This window comes from Pagrus pagrus (assembly GCF_965226575.1).
Source record: "Pagrus pagrus genome assembly, chromosome: 13".
NCBI lineage: Eukaryota > Metazoa > Chordata > Actinopteri > Spariformes > Sparidae > Pagrus > Pagrus pagrus.
This window is the reverse complement of record NC_140197.1, coordinates 23,868,360-23,888,582: the sequence shown is the minus strand read 5'-3', so window position 1 is coordinate 23,888,582 and position 20,223 is coordinate 23,868,360. Positions and strand designations below refer to the sequence as shown.

Here is a 20,223-nt window from a genome sequence, read left to right as displayed (position 1 = left end):
CTTTGTAGTAAATTTTAAATTGCATGCCATCGCCAATGGTTTTCTCTACCGCAAACAGAAAAGTGGCTCTCGCACATAAAAGTCTTCAAAGGTCAATTTGAAAGCAAAAGCGGGTATAATAATGTGTTCATTTGGCCATTTTCCAGGTTTTCATGTTTACAATAACGCTTTGTGCATCACAATGAGGTCCTATCTGCAGCCGGAGAGAAACATGATAATTCTCGACTGTTTCATGCAACTGAACTAATCAAATTGTCTTAATTGTGGGCTAATTGAAGTTCTGTCAGCATCTCTGTACTGTTTCATCTAATCATCAGTGCGGTAACATCCTATCTTAAACTCAGGTTTGCAGATTATCATCATACTTGAGGAGGGAGTGGAAAATAGAATTGAAAGGAGGAATAAAAAGCGCCGGTCTTTAATTAAAACTGATTGTGGTTAATGTTCTCCGTCCATGCTATAATGGTTCCCACGGTGGCCCTCACACCACCTCCTGATCAAGCGGAAGCTAATTGGCTGTTGAGAGTCACTTTCCTCCCCCCCCCTCCCTCTTTGTCTCTCTCTCTCTGTATCTCTGTGGAGTACATTTGGACATCCAGAGGCAGCGCAATGTCATTTCATGCCCTCAAATGGCTGTGAGTCTCTAATACACCGTGAGGCCAATTTACAGTTTCCAGGCACAGAGCGTGGGAGACAGCTATTTGTATGCGTGGCATGTCTTGGGTGATTTCATACCTCAGTTAAAAAAAAGGCTCTGTTGGTTGCGTTATTGTAACCAAAAAATCTCCAGTTCGATATTTATTCGGAGAGTTGCCGGCTCTTCCCCCCGTGTCAGATCCAGTCCCATCAGCCACGTAGTCGGAGGCTGCTGGGAGGGTTCGCGGGGTGGCTGGGGGATGGTGAAACTATCTGGCAACAGTGTGGCAGATGCACAATGAGCAGCATCCTGTTATGACTCTGATTGTGTGTGTGTGTGTGTGTGTGTGTGTGTGTGTGTGTGTGTGTGTGTGTGTGTGTGTGTGTGTGTGTGTGTGTGTGTGTGTGTGTGTGCGTCAGGACTGCTAGGCTATGAAGACTGTGCCGAACATTAACAAAAAGAGAGGTTATTATGTGTACTTGGCAACTGAAGACAGAATCATCCACATGGTGCAGAGTAATTACGTTCGTATTGTGCCTGCACTTAGTGCTCATCATTTCACCGGTCAGCAATTTCCCCTTGCAAATTCCCATTCAACGCATTCAAGTTTTTAGAAGTGTACATATTCATTATCACAGCTGGATAATCAGATCAGAGGCCTTGTGGCGAAGGTCTAGCTGACAGTCCAACTGTTACTCAGCAGGCAGTCGCAGCTGAGCAGCAGAGACTTGCTGCGTAATGCCCTAAAATTCAGAGGAAATCAACAAAGACAGCAGCTCTTACCCCATTGATCGCACAATCACTTGTCCCCGCAAAAAAAACCCAAAACAACCACGAGCCAGAGACAAAGTCAACTCCATCTTTAGTGTGTTCCTTCAAAATGTGCTTACTCAAAGGATTTCATCATGTTTCCTCTGCATAGTGAAAGGATTTTACTTAGTTTCCCTTCTCTGCTGTGGTTGTTGAAGGCAGCAGGAAAGGTCTTGTGTGTAATTTTACCTGAACAAGCAGCCCTTTGTCTTTCATACAAACAGTACAGCCAAAGTCACAAGTATCCTTGGGGGTCCGCTCGGGTGCATCGCTAGCAGCAGTACAGTGTCATTGTGTGTTTAGTCTCTGTGGGCGAGGAATGGTGACAAAGAGAGGTCGGCCATTCTGGAGTCTGGACCCCAGACGAAGAACAACAAACCTAAATCTTAAAATAAATCTTGTCAGCTCAGTTTGTGCTGCAAACAGTAATTCTGGAAACCTCCTCTAAAAATCTATTGAGGCTCTCTTTAGTAAAAAAAAGAAAGAAAAGATTATTTTATGAAAACATTTTTAAAACTCTTCCAGAAAAGACATATTACTTCCACTTGAAGCAAAGACCAAAATCCAAAGAATGGCAACTGCTGTGCTTTATTTTGTCAACCATCCGTTGTGCAACCTACAAGGTCAACAAGTCCCGCCAAATTAAAAGTACAAATTCGTTGTTTGTCCATTCACTCCAGAATGACACATGGAATGGTTTTCTGATCTGACGGTCATATTGGCAGTATGATTTGTCTGTGCTATTCAGAAGCTGTTGCAAATCACTGTGAAGAATATATTGATTTCATTCTGGTTACAGTTTGCAGTCAGGTGTACTGAGCAATCACATCTGAGCAGGCTTTGGTTGCCTGCAAGTAAACGGTCCATGTGGAGAGCAAAAGAGGTGCAAAGCATTGGCCAGAATGCAATCCTGGACCCCACTGTCTACTGTCTGATGGTGATTTAGCTTTTGATTAGCTTTTTAAGAAATGTATCTGCATTCATATGTAAATATGGGTTTATAGAGGTAAACCAGAATGTATTCTGGACCTAAAACAAGTTGCTAATAGGACTGTAAAGGGAAGGCAGGCTTGGTCCAGATGTCCGTTATCTGGATCTCCACATTGGAAACCCCCAAAACATTAGTATCAAATGATAGTCGAGGGATTTAGAGATTGTGGTTGAACTGATCTTTTGCTGATATGAAGTAAATGTTGATCGCACCGTGTAATAGCGATAGAATAATGACAACCATCAGCATTTGGATTGGTTCCCTATGAATCCCCGCTTTCACTGTACTTTTGGGCACAACATGTCCCAGGAAAATGAAGGCTGACTGGCAATCCAGTCAGGCCTTGCATGGTAGCCTCTGCCACCAGCCCTCTTCCTTCTTCACCAGTGCATGAATGTGTGTGTGAATGCTGACTTGTGTTGTAAAGTGCTGTGAGTGGTCGGTAATAGTAGAAAAGCGCTAATATGAATACAGTCCATTTACCATTTAACTCTGTGGTAGTTCCCATTTCAAAAGGTGTCTCCAGGACAACATTTTGCCATGATGACACACACATGCAGAGTCACACAAGTGAAAAACATTACCAGCCGACGCTGTCATCACTGGAAATGTTGATTTTGGGGTTGCAAACAGGAAACAACTAACCAACTCTTGTGCTCAGACTGAAGTTTTGTTGACTCAACCTTCCCTAAACCCACTTCCTACACTGACTTTCTTGATCTTTAATAAGCTCAACTTAATACTTCGTCTGACTACAGCCAATAAAAGGCTTTATCACGCTGATGTTCTTCGTGGGAGGACAGTCGTCAAAAGGCACTCGTTTTAAGTTAAAGTTTCAAGTTCACCCTAAAGTGAAATCGTGGGCTGTCTTTTCGAGAAGCCAGACAGCAACAGGCAAAAGGATAAATACGGTGGAGATCCACTCACCCAACTCCAAGACCCTGCTGTGCCAGCATCTATCCCACATAATTACACTGGGCCACAAATAGAAAGGCAGTTTTCTCTCCTCCCCGACCCTTCTCCTTTTCTCCTCTCTGTGCTGCTCAGCAGCAGTGAGCAGGGATGTGCAGAGCTCGGGGGTGGGGTGGAGGTATTTAGATGTGAGAAAAGGCAATTTGTCAAAAACCTAAGGGAGCACTGGAGTGATGACAAGAGAATAACAGTAAAAGGACTAAAGGATTGTGTGGCTAATTCTGTTAAAGCAGAGGAGGAATGAGGAGGGAAGAGTCAGTGTGTTTGCTTGTGCGCATTGGTCTCCATTATTTTCTTAGATGAGCAAGTAGAAAATAATTGAAAAATCAATGTTTGAATTCCTTGGCTCGGATGCACAACACAGACATACACACATCCGACTAGATGCGATGTGACGCCGGCTGTTGTGTAACCAAGCCCAGTGAGTCATGAGAGGGAGGAATGCGTTGTTGTGATGGTTGGAGGAGGAGGAGGCCCGCCTGGGGAAAGACTGGCGGAGACAGTCAGATCCGTTAGCAAAGTCATCTGGGAGAGGAAGAGAAGGAGGCCGGACATTTGGTCTCAGGCCTTGCCTCGACTGCCAGTGGCTGTCTGGACCTCGGACCACAAGCGAGGCGTAAATAAATCTGAGCCTCGGCGCAGACATGACTCGGGACAGAAAGAAACATATGTGCGCGGAATCACATGCAAACACACATATGTGCACAACATCAGATGAGTGGAAAATGACGCAGTGTGATAGAAGGAGGTTATCAGTGGCTGCGGGCTGAAATAAGCCCTCTTCTTTTGAAGGAAAAAAATGTGCTTGAACACTCAAAACTGTATGTTGCTTTAAAGAGCAGCCCTACTGAAATCAAACACAATACGTGCCAAGTGCGAAATTATACCTTGTTTGATTTTGTGTGTGTTTGTGTGTGTGCATCTTATGTGACTGTTATATTGACTTCCCCCTCGCCCTGGGAGCTATTTGTTTTCAGAGGTGCGTAGGCAGTTCTGTTTGTATGCGTTTGTGTGCGCGCCAGTGATACTTGTCTAGTACATCCGAGCCGAGCGCACACACTCCTTCGCTCGCTGTCGTACATGCCTGGATTCAGGCTGTGCTTCCGCGGTAGTGTTATCATCCAAAGAGGCAAACAGCCAGCCCCTGATTTAATAAGCTGCCTAGGGAGCCACAGAGAGGTGGGGAAGCACTATCAGCTGATAACTGTCCTCCCTGCAAGCCCAGCTCTTTTCCTCTGATAGCCCAGCCAAGAGAAGACTCAGCTTCTCCTCGTTTTCTTTCTGCGTGTTGTGTGTTGTGAGCGATCCCCCGCCGGCTGCTGCCCACGTGTCTGTAGGCTGCGTCCGTCCTGTGCTGCTTCTCGCTGGGTGTCAGACAGACAGCAGAGGAGAGCCCACACATGGCAAAGGCAAAGCTTGAGCCCGGCACTGAGGAGCATATGCTCAGAGCTTCAGTCTCTCTGCTCCCCCCACACACACTCCGCGTCACGGCTGCAACTCCTGCCAAGCCGCAGAAAGCCATGGGCCAGACTACTGAGAGAGCCCCCATCTATCGCTCTGTTCTGTACTTCGCACAGGCCATAGAGCAGTATCATCATCACGCCACAACCCTGAATACAATTCTAAGAAAAAAAAAATACTGTAATGTTCCACAACAAACAGTGCAAATTGCTGTTGTTATTACGTCAGCTTCTGATGTCTTGTTGACTGTGATGTTTGAGTGGTCTTTAGGTGAACGATAAGTGGCGTAGCTCTGTATTTCATCCAACCTGTGCAGCTTTTCAAAGGATGATGTCCCAGAGCCGGTGTGAAAGAAGTACGGTGGCCATTTTCCTCTGACGAGGTTAGGAGGCTCAGATGTTGTACTGCTGTGTTCTAGGGTGCACGTCATGGAAATTTAGGCACTCTGACAAATATTTACCCCATTTCAATGCTTCCTGACTGATTAGCAACTGTAATGGATATGAATAGTTTCATCCAGAGCGACATCGGATCATATTTCAAGCTAAAACAACAGGCTTTTGGTTTCCAGGCCTGTTGTTTTTCCTTGAAATATGGTCCGATGTTATCTTCAAATATTTGTCTAAACCTGCAAGTGAAACACACAGGATGCAATCGAAACTAAACTAAGAAGTGGTTGAATGCTACCATTAGCTAACGAGTTAGCAAATATGTGGTTTTTCCTTGAAATAATGCCGATTGTGCCTCCAGATCTTCAATATCCATCATCTTTTCAGTTGCTGATCATTCAGGAAGCTGTGAAATGATAACAATTTGGCAGATTACTGACTTGCAACCTGGAATACAGCAACATAACATTATCCCAGTATTCAAGTGTCCCAATCTGAGCCTGACGTTGAAGGAAAATGGCCGCCGTGTAATTACGGTATATTGGGTTGTCTTGGTGAGCAGGTTATTCAACTCAAGAACTGATAAACCTCTTGATGCTGTTGATATACTCATGCTTCTATGTGGTTACTATAGTTATTCTTAATGTCTGTCGCTGAGTTGGATTCCAACATATCCGGGTTGGAAGAATTTCAAAATAAAACAATTTTATATGGTGGCGTGCTGAAGATGAGTTGAGGACTCTGACTGCTCTGTAGTCTGGTAGTACGGCACTGAAACATAATTTAAAATAAAATACATTTCCTCATCGCTATGCATCCTGCAAACAGCTGTGTTTTAAATGAGATATCATTAGAAGTTCAATGCGTTTTTGATTCACTTGCTTTCAAACCAGATCACAAGAGGCGGTGGTGCTCATACTGCTTTTGTCCACAGGGGCCGCCAGAATCAACGAAACATGAGAGTTCTTGGTAGCAGCTTTAATGTGAAACAAAATGTATAATTGACATTAAACATTTATAAGACTCAATGTTGAATTCACAGACAGAGAAGCAACATACACTGTGCACTCGTAGCCATGAAAATATTACTGATTTTTGAGACTGTGTTTCTGTCTTCAGCGTTTCCTTTTGTATCCCACCATCTGTCTCTGAGATCTTGCGCTCCCTCTCCTATCTTGAGAAGTAGCCATTTTCTGGCAAATCATTTCTATTTCTAAGCTGCTGGTGTATTTCAAGGTCAGTTACTGCTTTTTTCTTTATTTTCTTGCCTACGGTGTGCCTTATCACGCACACGCAAAGTGTATGTGTGTGAGGCACTCGGGCTCACATGATAGGCGTACTTTGGGGTGGCCACGGTGACCTGCAGCTGACACCAATGATTGATCCTGGTGCTGGGATAAGTGCCTGCGCACCGGTGAGCGCACCGGTCCACTGAAACGCAGCCAAGCGGAAAATTAGAAATCTCTTCATCCCTGGTCCATTTGAAATCCGATATCTCCCATCTTCCCCTCGCACAGGCACCTTTCCTCAGCCAATAAATCAGTAATTAAATGATGTTTGTGTGCGTGTGTGTATGTACATGACGGTAGGTGTGTGTCCTTGGGGGATCAGCTCAGGCAATTGGGGTGATGGGAGTATTAAGTCTCCAACAAAACTGCCCTTCCCCCCCCAAACACACATGTACACCAGCTTCTATTGTCTGTATAAAAACAGAAACACACAAATTCTGACACACCTCGTCCCAGATAAAAGCACAAGCACACTCGTACACACACGTTTGAGTTGTGCAATGTGCGTTGGGTGTCAAATGGAGGTGTAACAGTGCCTCCGGTATCAAATAAATCAAAGTCGGGCCTCCTCTGAGCACAGCGTGTGACCTTTCGGAAGCCACTGGCGCAGTTCCACTCCTGATACAAAAATGTCCCTCACGTTAATGTTTCCCGGTCGTTTCTTAACTTCTAACATCTATCTCTTTGTGTTGTCTAGGTACGTCAGCCCAGGGCAGCCCCCTTCTGGCTTCCCTCCCTGTCCCAGGACGGCCTCTGCAACCTCAGCTCGACCTCAAACACCTCCTGCCCTTCAGACTCAATGGATCCTCTCCCCTCAGCCTCTTTCCCAACTTCAACACGGTGAGTGCAACGGCTCTGTGGCACCTGCGATCATCTAGATGAGCAGGAGAATTAAAGTGCAACCAAATTAATCTATGACTTTTATCAGCAACATTAAAGGTCTCCAGTTGAGCTCAGGATAGCCTAATTAGATATCATGTGAAGAGTGGACTCGTTTCACCACAGAGAACTCCTTTTGCTATTTCACTGTTAACTGTTAACTGGCTATTTTGAGCTTGAGAACAAAATGTCTCATTTCCTCTTCCGTACTCTTTGAAAGTGTTAGTGTAGTGCCATAATATGAGACAACTATCACTCATCAGAGGTGTTGATAAAAAAAACAACAACTTGTAAACATATTAATGGACATTTTCACCAGAATAAAAAAATACATGTTCTTCCTCCCAACTGTCATGCTATTTATCGAGATTGTTTTGGTGTGAGCAGCCGAGTTTTGTAGATATCAGCTGTGGAGACGTCTGCCTTCTTCTGAATGTAATCGAAGAGAGACCACTTGGCGCGTGGAGAACTCAACAGCAGTGTGTCTTTTCAGAAATCATGACCTAGTCACTCAAGATAATCCACAGACCTTTTAGTGAGCAGTTTGAAGGGGACATATTATGCTCATTCAATTTCAGGTTCATAATTTCTCTTTGGGTTACGACTATAATAGGTTTACATGCTTTAATGCTCAAAAGGGTTAGGGTACAACGTAAAGTACAACATGTCAGCGCACAGGAGAGAGCATGCATCTAGTCATGGGCGAGCGGCTCATGCTTGTGAAAGAGCATGACGTAAGCATTAATGGCGCCCTCCTTTGCTGAGCTGTACGTGGTTTAGTTAGCTAGCTTCTAGATGCACCGTCGCCTCGAAACAAAAATGTTGGTTTAACTCCCGGCTGGGTCAGGGACTTTTTGTGTGGAGCTTCAATGATTTCCTCATGCTCACGTCCAGTTCCCCCACCATCAAAGCATGTGCTTCAGGTTAATTGTCCTGTCAGTGTCCCTGGCTGAAGCACTGGCATAGACCTGGAGTTGGTACCCGGTGCCGTACGGTGGCTACCCACTGCTCCTCAGGGATGTTAACTGCAGAGAACAAAGTTTCAAAGTTTTGTACTCGGTTATGATCGTGTGTGACCGATAAAGATTCTTCTTCTTCATCTGTTCTGCCAGACCCTAGCCTCGTATACTCATATATACCGTACTCCTGAGGCCTTACCTCAGTTGTGGGGTGCTAATCTTTATTCAAGCATTGTTTCACCTCTCAGAATGGCTAGCTGTCACCTCAGAATCAGTGTCGCTGCAGATGAGACCCTTTTTAATTTGTTTCAAAGGTCAGCAACCAACTGTTCAGTTTTGAAGGCCCTGGGCTCTGATGCTTACCTTGCCTGTGTGCCTGGAATTAAAAACTTGTTTCTTTGATCCTTTACTCGCCAGCTCTCTACCCATTGTCTGTTGTGTGTGTGTGTGTGTGTGTGTGTGTGTGTGTGTGTGTGTCGGCACTTCTGAGTTCTTTGATACTAGTTTTACACTGGATGTGTGTGTGTGCATGAGGCTGCTCACTTCCCTCATTGCACACTGTGAAACCATCCCCAGCTCTGTGGTCTGTAAATGAAACATAAGCCAGAGCTTTCGCTCCGGCGTGCACTTAACACCTTTTCAAACCGAGCGAAAAAAGGTAGGATGAGAGAGAAAGAGAGAGAGACAGAGAGGTAGGGCCACACAGACATCTGGCTGGCTGGTTCTTCCAGCGGTGGACATGTGTGAGGGGGTGGATGAGACATAAACGTGTGCTGTATGATGTGTATGTGTATATGTAGGGGGTCTCCAGCCTGCTGTGTGAAGAGGACAGTGTATTCATTTGATCTGCTGCCCACTGCTTTTGGTTACAGGGTCGCCCATATTGCCCTATGGAGGATTCAGCATGCCTAGCAGCAAAGCCACCACGGAGAACATTTATTCCTCTAACACCCGCATGTATTTATATTAGTGGTGGGTGCAGCAGGGCAGGTCTCTGGTCAGTGTTTCGTCCGTGTTTAAGCATATTTTTTAACAGGAAAATCGTTTCTATTCTCAAACCAACTTCTGTGCCTCGCAGCTCTTTTCATGCCTCTGTGACGGCTGTGTCAACTCACAGCAAATACATTACAGAGTTTAAAGGTCCATTGTGTAGTGGCATCTAGCATGTCACTGTTCAGGTGCTGGTTCAGAGCCAGTGCCGACTCAGGAAGTAGTTTGTTGTGTTTCAAGAGCCAAAGATCTGAAAAACTGGTTCCAGAGTGGCGCCAACACTTTTCTGGAACAAAGGATCAACTAAAACCGCTTTTGACCTCCATCTTTAAAAAACACAGTTAGTGTAGCGTGTTCTGACTTCTCCACGGGAGAATAAACAAAAGATTTTTTATATTTTCACTACTCGTAGCAACAGCAGCCCGAGGACTAGTCATGCCAATGTAGGCTTGCAAAGCCAGGAGTAACACTTGTAAAGAGTCGACGTCGTCCTCCATAGTTGTTCCTAGCAATGCTGGGAAATTGGAGACCTATAAAGGTGTCTGAATTGTGTGACTCCAGTGGCTCTCACAATGTAAAGTCTATGGGCATAACGACAACTTGCAGGCGGGGCCAGTGGGAGAAACACGACTGAACACATTCAGTGAGCCACAAGTAAACTGGGAAGCGAAAAACTATTTCTGGCGTATGTGTCAGGCAAGCAATTCTCACTGGACTGAACAGGCGCCATCTTTGAGTTCAGTATCTAGTTCTATTATTATTCTATGAAGACGACTTACTCTCTCCCTCAGTGTAAGGAAACAAAAACACAACAATCCTTAGTTTTAGGTGGGTGAGACCACGGGTGCTCAGCTGCAACCTGCAATCTCCAGATTGATAGATTCAAATGAATCATACGCACTGAACCTTTAAAGTACTATTTTATTTTTGGGCATTAAAGTCGTCATATCAGTAACATTACTAAAGTTGTTGTAGATAAATGGGAAGTAGATTATATATTACTGTGGCAAAGTACTACACAGGAAATGCTATTCAGTCAGCTATTGTTAAATAGAATACATCTCGCGGTAGGATGTAGAGTCTACCACAACCAGAATGCAGAAAATTATGATAACTGCGAAAATAACATCAAATCAGTGTCGCTTCAGTCCCGGGAGGAGATGATTAGCCTCCATAATACACAGTCTGACAGCACAGCTGTGGCATTAATCACAAAGTCCATTCAACTGGGAGCCCCAGGTTCTCTGAGCCCTGATAAGGCACACGTTGTGCCGGACGTGTGCAGGGGGGAAGATGAATGCACCTGTCTCCCAAACTAAATATCCTCCGGTTCCCCTGGTGTCCCTTCTTACATCCTCCCCCCTCCTCACCCTCTCCTCATCTCTCTGCATGTTTCTTTCTCCTTCTTTCTCTCGACCTGCACTGAAACCCCATCACGGACTCAGCCGCCCGGCACAGGATAAGTTCTGTCTGCACCAGGATGGCGGGGGAGGACGGAGGGCCTGGACAAAAGACGCATTTATAGCAGTCGGTTCAGGATGGCTGCGGACAGACAATGGGCACATTCTTCAGGTCTTAAAACAAATAGCTGTGTGCAGCCTGCCCTGCTAAGGTGGACGGAGGGCAGCAGGAGTGGGAGAGCGAGGTTTCTGTGGTCAGGCTCCGGCCGGTGAAGGGAGATGTCAGTTGCTCCCAGAGGTAGCTTTGAGTCATGCTGAAGAGGCCAAAATAAAGCAACAAAGGCAAAGAAAGCCCTGAGGGAGAGATATACCTCCAGCGTGGAGGGTTCAGTGTCAGGTGTGTTTATATCCCCTCTCACACCTGGCCGTCAGGAATCTGTGGTAAACGGACTCCCCTCTTCACGGAGGAGGCAGCTGCCTCAGACATGCCACTGCTCTTTGTGTGGGATGCATGGATCCGATGTTGTTCAGGCTTGTGTATAAGAATGAAAGGCAGAGCGCCATCCTCGCTGCCATCAGTACACCAACACTCCTTGATCTCTGGGCAGTAGAGAGTTTCAGCAGTGGATCCAGTGAGTGTCTGTGTGAGAACAGCGCTCTGCCAGGCCATCCTGAGTCCCTGCAGGCATAGGAATGGACTGGGCCAGACCCTGTGCCAGCCTGGGGAGAGATCCAGGGTGATTGTTATATGTGATACCATGCTGAAGGGTGCCGCAATGAAATCAGCTGTCATCGTGGCCTGCAGACCTCCTAATGAAGCCTCGGCTTTCACTCTGCTGTTTATAGTCTGCTGTTCAGGGACTCTCTGCAGTCTTTTCACAGTCAGTTAAAACTAAATTAGTCTGCCCAAAAGCCTCTCCAGAAACACCTCCCCGTGGGCTGCAATGATTCATAATGTTTTACACAGTCACATTTCTGAGATCACAATGAACTCTAACTGCATAAAAATATGAGCTGCAGCGAGGCTTGTAACAACAAAGCAGGCGTGTTAAGAACAGAGAGAACCATGAACTTAAAGCTGGGTTTATAGTCGAGTCAAGAGGTTAACAAGAGACTCACAAGGGAGTTCACCCGTTAATATATTTACTTTGTTGTACAGAACAATGGCGGGATACCCACATTCTCACACATTGTGATATGTAGGGGGGGGGAAAGTCAAAAATTAACAACAGAATATAAAGACACAAGAGCTTTGACGTGATTTCAAAGACATCTATGTATTGAGTTGCATACCTACTGAAGTTAGCATGCTAACCAGCTAGCCCTTCTTTGTAAAAACACTGATTCCAGACCACTTACCGCACGGCTAGCTGAGCTAACTAGCTTTTTTTTTGGAGTATGAATTCAAGAGGTGGCCATTTATTACATATTGCACCTTTTAAGGTCTGGATTTTTGGTAGTGTTGAGAGCAGGAGCGGCCATTATCATTATTTAAGCCTGCGATGTGTTAAGAGTGAATGTTGGTAATCACACACAGAAAGACGACTTTATTGCGTAACGCAGAAGTACTCCGCTGCACGATCAAGTGACATTAAAACCAGCAGCAAACAGTTGAGTCACTCAGACTTTCATCAGTGCTTACAGAGTCACGGTTCAGGTGACTTAAATACCGCACAGGTGAAACCACTGAGCCGTCGGTGTGATTGCCAGCGCAGCACAAACACTGAGGGCTATTATATGACTAAAACTAAATAATGTTGTTAGGCATTAAAATGAATGCAGTCATGCTCCTCATTGTCATAATTAGAAAGCGTAAAAAAAAAAGATAAAGCAGCGAAAAATAAATGAATAAACAAATAAATAATTCACCACAATTACCGATGATAATTGGTACGACACAAATGAGAATCGGTGCGGTGTGAAAAGTAAGCGAGGTAAAAATGTCATTACACCATCAACAGGTGCAACTAAAGAATGAGGAAGATGTCGATCAATCACATTGTGTTCACACCGCCGCTGTCCTGAGAAGAGGTCTAATTAGGCAGATAAGTGGAGGCACCTGTGAGTGGACCATGGGTGTTACATTCTCAACAACTGATTTCAGAGCAGATTGAAAGTGAAAAATATCGTCTGTTGTAATGACAGCAGAGCACATCATTTTCCAAATTGTTCAATAACGGCACTGGCTTGAAATACGTTTTTCGGTAAAAAGTGAAATCATTTTTGAAAAAGATGTTCTGGATGGAAAAACCTTTGACAAAGGGTTAGGGAACCATCGCCTGTTGAGTAAAGAAAGCACGGGAGTGTTTGAAGGCCATCTTTCTTTTGGTGGAGTCGATGTATAAACTGGCTTATATGAATAACCACAAAGATATGTCTTTTTAAAACTGAAGAATTAGTTGGCGTGCAGTATAGTTTGGTGAATAGTACGAAGTAGGCCACTCCATCTTACTTCCTGTTTAATGGGACAACTCAAAGCGCCTCTTTATGCATCTTTGCGTTTTACCTTTTATGAAAAGAAGCAATATGACAAACGGCCAATGGTCAGGTTACTCGATGCGTGGAGGCAAAAGGACTATTGATGTCAGAGAAGTCAGTCACACACTGTGTTTGAATCACAGGGTCATGCAAACCTCATGCTAATTCACTGAGTGAAGTTTTCATTTGTTACAGATTGGTGCCGTGAACCTGCTCAGCTAACGCAGATACGCACCACGCTTGCCAACCTAGAGACCTCCAACCCAGGGAGGATTTTTAAAATCTATTCTCAAATTTTAGTTTTTACAGACTTTCCTGCATTCTGGTGAATTTTAAAGAAGGATATGATTTAAATAACAAATAAGATAAGTAGGTTAAAGTTAAGGTCATTGTGACCTCACAAGACACGCTTTTGGTCATAACTCAAGAATATTCATACAATGATTAAGAGAAAATGTGACACACAAATGTCTAATAGGATAAAAAAGTTATGACATTTGATATCCAAAAAGTCAAAGGTCAACTTCACTGTGACATCATCATATTCTGCAAAACATGCTCAGGCCATTATTCAACGGCAGGTCTGGATCAGCAACTTGACTGGTGTATGGAGGCATACAACCGTGATGTTGATTTCACTTCCCTGAATCTTTGGCATAAACAAACATTGATCAGTTTACAGTGATTCATTATCATTCATTCAGTTTTTTGCCCCTGCCCTGTGTTTGTCAGCCTTTTGATGTGATTGACGTTGGTACGACCCCCATGATCAACGGAAAAACAACGCTCCAGATTTCACAAAATGCATGGCACATTTCTTTAAAACTTTCCGTAAGAAACAAGAATTAAGAGGAGAGGTCGTATTAGGCAGATAAGTGGAAGCACCTGTGAGTGGACCATTGATAACTGTGTGCAAAGAATTGTCACTGTCTGATTCTGAGGGACTGAAATCAAAGTATAACATTCATCACTAATAACTGAAATTATTTCCCTGTTACATCCTGTGGCTACTGGAGATACGTGAACGTGTTGCCCCGCTGTCTTCTATTGTATTAGAGGATTCTTTATAGAATATGGCCACACTGAAAATTGAATCTTGGCGAGCTCACCTCGCCTCTGAGGTGAAGTTGTTCTGCTGCACAAAAATCTCTCATTTGAGAATATAAAATCTTATGGGGCTAATGTTGTTTGTACTGGTCTCTGTTCTCTGTCTCTCAGATGGACCCTGTCCAGAAGGCAGTGATCAACCACACATTCGGTGTCCCTCAGCCCCTCAAGAAGAAACAGATTATCTCCTGCAACATTTGCCACCTGCGCTTTAACTCAACGGTAAGAAATGTTCCGGTGGTTTTATGTCTCGGTGTTTATGAGAAAGATAAAGAGGTTGTGGGACTTAAGAGAGAGAAAGCGACGACTTGCCAGACTGTGTAATTTAGAACATAAAAGCAATCTATAGCAAAATGTGAGTCTAGCCTCGGAGAACAACATCTCTTTGTTTGGTGCTTCTGCTATCTTCTTGAATGTTGTTTTTTAAAAATGTGTCTGTTCCTCAATTACCTCAGCTCTTATCATCCCCACTCACTCAATATGTTTGTGCATACTGTATGTGTGTGTGCACCTGTGGGGGTGTGTGTGTGTGTGTGTGTGTGTGTGTGTGTGTGAATAAGCAAACGTGTGTTTCTTTGTGTGCATATACAAGACAAAAATAAATGGATTGCCTTTTTGCAGATTAATGCACCTTTTAAAGGAAAGTTGGTATTTTTTTTCTAGTTATGCGTGTTTAAAAGTACGTTTGGTTTCAGTGAAGTCTGTGTGTGTGTGTGTGTGTGTGTGTGTGTGTGTGTGTGTGTGTGTGTATCTGTCTGTCTGTCTTGGTATGAGGGATTAGACAGCAGGGAGAGCTGCTGTTTATCAGCAAAGAGCAGAAACAATCAGCAGCCCCAGCGGGAAGCAGCACCCCCGGCTCCTCGTTCCATTTCCCCCATCCCTGCCACCTCTAGCTCACGCACACGCACACAAATACACACACGCATACTGTATACATGCACACTAGCGTGCACATGCACACACACGAGCAAACATCCCATGACATTTCATGCATATTCACAAAAACAAACAGATAATAGTCCGGGAAGCCTTCAGACAACTCGTGTCTGGGCACAGTAAAATACACACACACGCAGGCACACACACTTTTTTTTTTTTGGACCCTGTCTTCAAAGCAGCGCTGAGGCACAGGAGACAAGGAGCTGAGGGGGAGAGGAGACTCAGACGTGCTCTTCACACACTAGAGCAAATCCCATTCCCTGAGTCTGCACACCGACTTAAAGAGGAGTGTCAGGTCTGACTGTCGCTTTATCTGTCTCTCTGAGAGTGTGAGTACTTTCCTAACACTCCCATGCAACCTCCTCAGAGTTTGCGCAGATATTATACCAAGTTATCATTGTGAATAATGCTCAAAGGGAACTGACTGAACTGTCTCTGCTGCTCAGGATAGCACAAATTGACCCCAAAGAGCAACTGAACACCAGCTGAAAATCTTGTTTTTGTTCAACTCCAGTGATTCAGATTCTCACCCTGGCTGCAGTGATGTAGAGGTGTACTCTGGGGTGTGACACTGCAACGTGACATCAATGTTGGGTGTGGTTGCAGGTGCTAAATATTGAGGGTTAAAAAATAGTGGACCGAGCCGTGAGCTTCGGAAATGGCAGTGTGAAGCTCAAAGTGTGTGACACCATTTTTGGCAGCGCCTGACTCCGTCTTACTTACTTACCGTGTGGTTCTGTGCACTTCTACGATCAAAATTGGCAGATCAGCGATTGTTTAATTAAGCAAACCAACACACTACATCTGCTTCATCTTTATGTCTTTGTTACTTTTTTGGCTACAAGCAACTCATTACTGGGAGAGAGGATCAGAGCCATTTCACAGCCATGTTCCACACCCACTAAACATATGCCCATGCACCAGATATAGCCTGATGTTTACTTTTAGCCGTAACGTTGCTTAATCACAGGACATCACGTATCCCTTAGAAGAGAACTGTACCCTGCTGGCCGTGGTGCTGATGTGAAAACCAAAGCTCATTTCACACCTTGTCCTTCTGCCTCCTCTGAGACACAGTTGGACAGTGAGACCGGTGGTGGTGGTGGTGGCGAAGGCGCTGCCTGAATTTGTCACATCACACACTAATCTCTGAAGCCTTTTCACGGTAGATCCGTCACACGGTGCACCGAAGTATCAGAGTTGTTTTACAGATGCTTTGACAGCCACATTAGTTATAGGCCTCCTCTATATTGCACCATTAGGCTCGCTAATGTGAAGTGTGTATGTTTAATACCATCCCTGCTGCCGATGTTTACGCAACCTTATTTATTGCTTACTGGACTTAATGTATCGTTGATGCTCAGGTAATCAGAGAAATCCACATTTTGCTCCTAATGAAAAAGCGTTTGAGTCTGCGTTTGTATTTATTCCTCACTTAGGAGTCTTCAAAGCCAAGTCCACTTTCTATTTACTCGACTTGTTTGGTGCCGGAGGATTTGCATGATTTATTTCACGAGGAATTAAAACTGGATAAGAGCATGAAATGAAGCACTGCAGTCCTTGAGAAACATCTTACCTTGCACCGCTTGTCAAAACATACACCATTTAGAAAAAAAAAAGACTTAATCCTTCATCCATCTCTTAAGTACTGCGAGGATGAAAATATCCCTATAAAAGCTGTTTCCCACCAGTGCGATGCAAACCTGTAGTGCAGCAATACGGAAAATCTGGGGCCTGGGGAGTGTTGGTGTTTACGCTGCTAGCGCAGGAGCTTTGGACCAGGATGAGCCAGGGCTAGCTGGTTAGCATGCTAACTTCTGTAGACATCTCTGCAACAGAACAGACATCATAAGGTCATTTTAGTACAATTTTGAATGTTTTAAACTGAAATCCCATACACATCCTCATTTAGCCCTTATTCTACTGAATGGTGTATATGTATGGTAATTTTTCCATAATGTATCGGAGCTCTAGTTCTGCTCTTACCCTCTATAACTAACTCCTATCCAGGCCAGGAGCTGATGAGAGCTGATCCCCAGAGGTTGTTTTCACTGTTAATGAGTGATCTCTCTATTGATTTCTCTGATATTCTTATGTACCCCCGCTTGCTCCGACAACAGAGGCTTTGTTCTGGGATTGAACGGGGGCCGTGAGAATGATGAGAATGTGAAGGTAAATCCACCCGGAAGGATATTTGTGTGAATGTGTTTACTGCCCCCTCGCAATCAGTAAGAATGTGTCTGAGTTGTGAGTGTGGGTTTGTGCGCTCGTGAGTGCGCAGATGTGTGTGACATTAGTATGTATTGCAACGTGTCCAGGACTTGCAGAGGCCGACTCTCACAGTGCACATTAATAGGGTAGTTGTGGAGATGGGATCCTCTCTCTTGTTGCATATTACACATGCAATTATACCTCTGGCCTCCCAATGTGCCATCGCTGTTATCAGGTGGAAACAGACTCTCCTCCATGCAGCCTGTGCGTGCCCGCGAGAGAGCAAATAGTCAGGCGTGAATTTTAACATTTATTGCACGTGGGCTCCAGTCTCTCCAGCTGATAACGCATCGAGTCAAACACTTTCCCTTTTCCGACCTGTTTTTTTCTCTCATTTTCCTGCAGAACCAAGCGGAGGCGCACTACAAGGGCCACAAGCACGCCCGGAAGCTCAAAGCCATGGAGGCCCAGAAGAACCGGCAGCGACGAGCCGGGGAGGCCTCGTCCACGGGGAGGGAGAGGGACCGAGACAGAGATCGCGATCGTGAACGAGATCGGGACCGGAGCAAGACGTCCACATCTGAGGCAGCTCTTCCTGCGCTCATGGATACGAACTTAGTGGAGGGAACAAGTATGTTAACAGACAGAGAGAGGAAAAGCTCTATCATACTTTGGTTCCCCCTTCTGCTCCATTTCATCCTTCTAAACCCTCTCCACCACTCTTCACCTCTTCTCCAGCTGCCATCATCCTCCTCCATATCATCTCTCTTATCCCTTTCCCTCTGCTCTGCTGTGATACACTCTGAGATTACATCTCCTGTACACCTTATCCTTCACCATCTCGCCCTCCTATCCCCTCTGTGTTTCTGTGCATTGAAACCGCAGCAATTTAAACCCACTCAACCCCCCACCCCCCAAACATACGTCTTTGCCATGGCTCTCTGTGTCTGTACTTTCTGATAGATGGAGGGCTCTGAAGCAGTGGGATTGTGGGATGTCTGTGAGCAAGAGATGTTGTGTAAATAAAGGGGCCGGCTGAGAAAGATCGTAGGCACACTGGGGTCGTTTTTCACCTCCTTTGCCTCTTAATATCCAGCGTTTGACCTCCCCTTCACTCCCTCGCTCGCTCAGATCTATCTCGGTAAGATAGCGACGGTAGTTGTAGAACCAGAATTGGTGTATTTGTGCGGCATGGCAAGAACAACACATCGCTGGGTGAGTTGAGAGGGAGCAAAAGAGTGGCGAGAGTTTTCATTCGAGGGGCAGTCAAAGGCACTGATCTTGTTTTACAAAGAGTTAAAATGTTTTTGCATTGGTGGTATAAATCTAGACATTTTAACTCTTCATAAGAGTGCGTTGGTTTTCTTTCAGCACAATATGGATGTTGACTTTTCCACATGACACGGCCGCAGCTTCGGCTCAGAGAGCATAAATTGTTCCAGTGGCACTTTGACTGCGGAGTGAGCCCATTACCTTCTCGTGTTGCACTCGTCTGGGTCCACGCTTTTCATTTATACATCCAAGGTGATGTTGGTGGAGCAGCGGTAGAGCCGTTTTCCCCTCTCTCACCGCTCTACCTTCCTCCTTCATCCTCTCCCCCGCCCCCGGAGAAGATCGCTATCTGAGCAGAATTTCAAAATGCGCTTGGATGCTCAATGGAATATTAGAGAAGAGATATGAAGGTACTGAGAGAAGAGGGAGACAGTTTGTACTCCTCATAGACATGCTCCCGTGCACGTGGATACACACAGACATCCGCATTTCGTTTTTTTTTTTTTTTTTTGCCTTGAGCACTAAGAGTCTCCTTCAGAAAGGAGAAAGTGGACAAAAGACTGGGAGCCTGATAACGCTCTCATCAAATCTCATTTTAATATTCCGCTGTTGCAAAGGAGAGCTCTGAAAGAGGGAAGCAGCAGTGGGGACGAAACAAGATGATGAGTGGAAAATGAGAGATAAGATGAAATGAATGAAGGAGACAGAGAGAGAGAGAGAGACAGACAGGGAGAATAGGCACGGAGGGAAGGGGGGGTCAGTGGAGAGAGAAAGTAGATAAGTCAGAGCTAGTTTTTATGCTGTGAATAATTTTACAGTTCCAGGGCAATTTTGTGAGGAGGAACACTCTTTTAATAAGCCCAATTGTGTGATTGGCCTAATGTGAAATTGAAATGCAGCAGTGCGAGCCAGTGGTGGCATGCACCACAATGCCAACCTGTAATGGAATAGCGCTCCAAATTAACACTCTATGAAATGAGTTATGTCTGCCATGAAACTGGAGGCTGGTGGGGAGCTGTCTGAGGGTAATGCCCACATTGTCTGCCATCAGGAACCAATAACACACCTGTCGGCTGCTCCTCTAAGCAGTCAGTCTGGCTCAGAATAAACAGACTCCCGGCCCACAAGGTCAGTCTCCTCGGCTCTGTTAAAATAATGCACGTTTAGACGCAGGAGGCCACAGCCATTTATATACCACCTTTTGACTTTCAGCGGCTGGATGGCGTTCAAAGTGCACTTTTTCCGAGGTAAACAAGAACAAACGATGAGTTACAATATTGCTTTCCAAGTGTATTTGGGCAAGTGCCACAGTGGACCAGGCCAGTTAATTAAATTTAGGCTTTGTCACAACATAGATAAGGATATGTTATGTCTGAAAAAACAACTAGGTCTCTGTTTTATATTTTGTTGAGGTGTGTAAATGTTTCAGACAGTGTTCA

At 44.9% G+C, this 20,223-nt stretch overlaps 1 protein-coding gene across 3 annotated transcripts in view; it reads left to right on the top strand.

Annotated features, from left to right (window-relative positions):
• Positions 1–20,223, top strand: part of znf385c (zinc finger protein 385C) — a 133,088-nt gene that overhangs the window by 102,755 nt on the left and 10,110 nt on the right. For all 3 annotated transcript variants that reach the window (XM_084372595.1, XM_084372596.1, XM_084372597.1), the window contains 3 exons: positions 7,247–7,389; positions 14,474–14,584; positions 17,918–18,143. In XM_084372595.1, the coding sequence (XP_084228721.1) occupies positions 7,247–7,389; positions 14,474–14,584; positions 17,918–18,143 (480 nt within the window). The remainder of the gene's footprint in view (positions 1–7,246; positions 7,390–14,473; positions 14,585–17,917; positions 18,144–20,223) is intronic.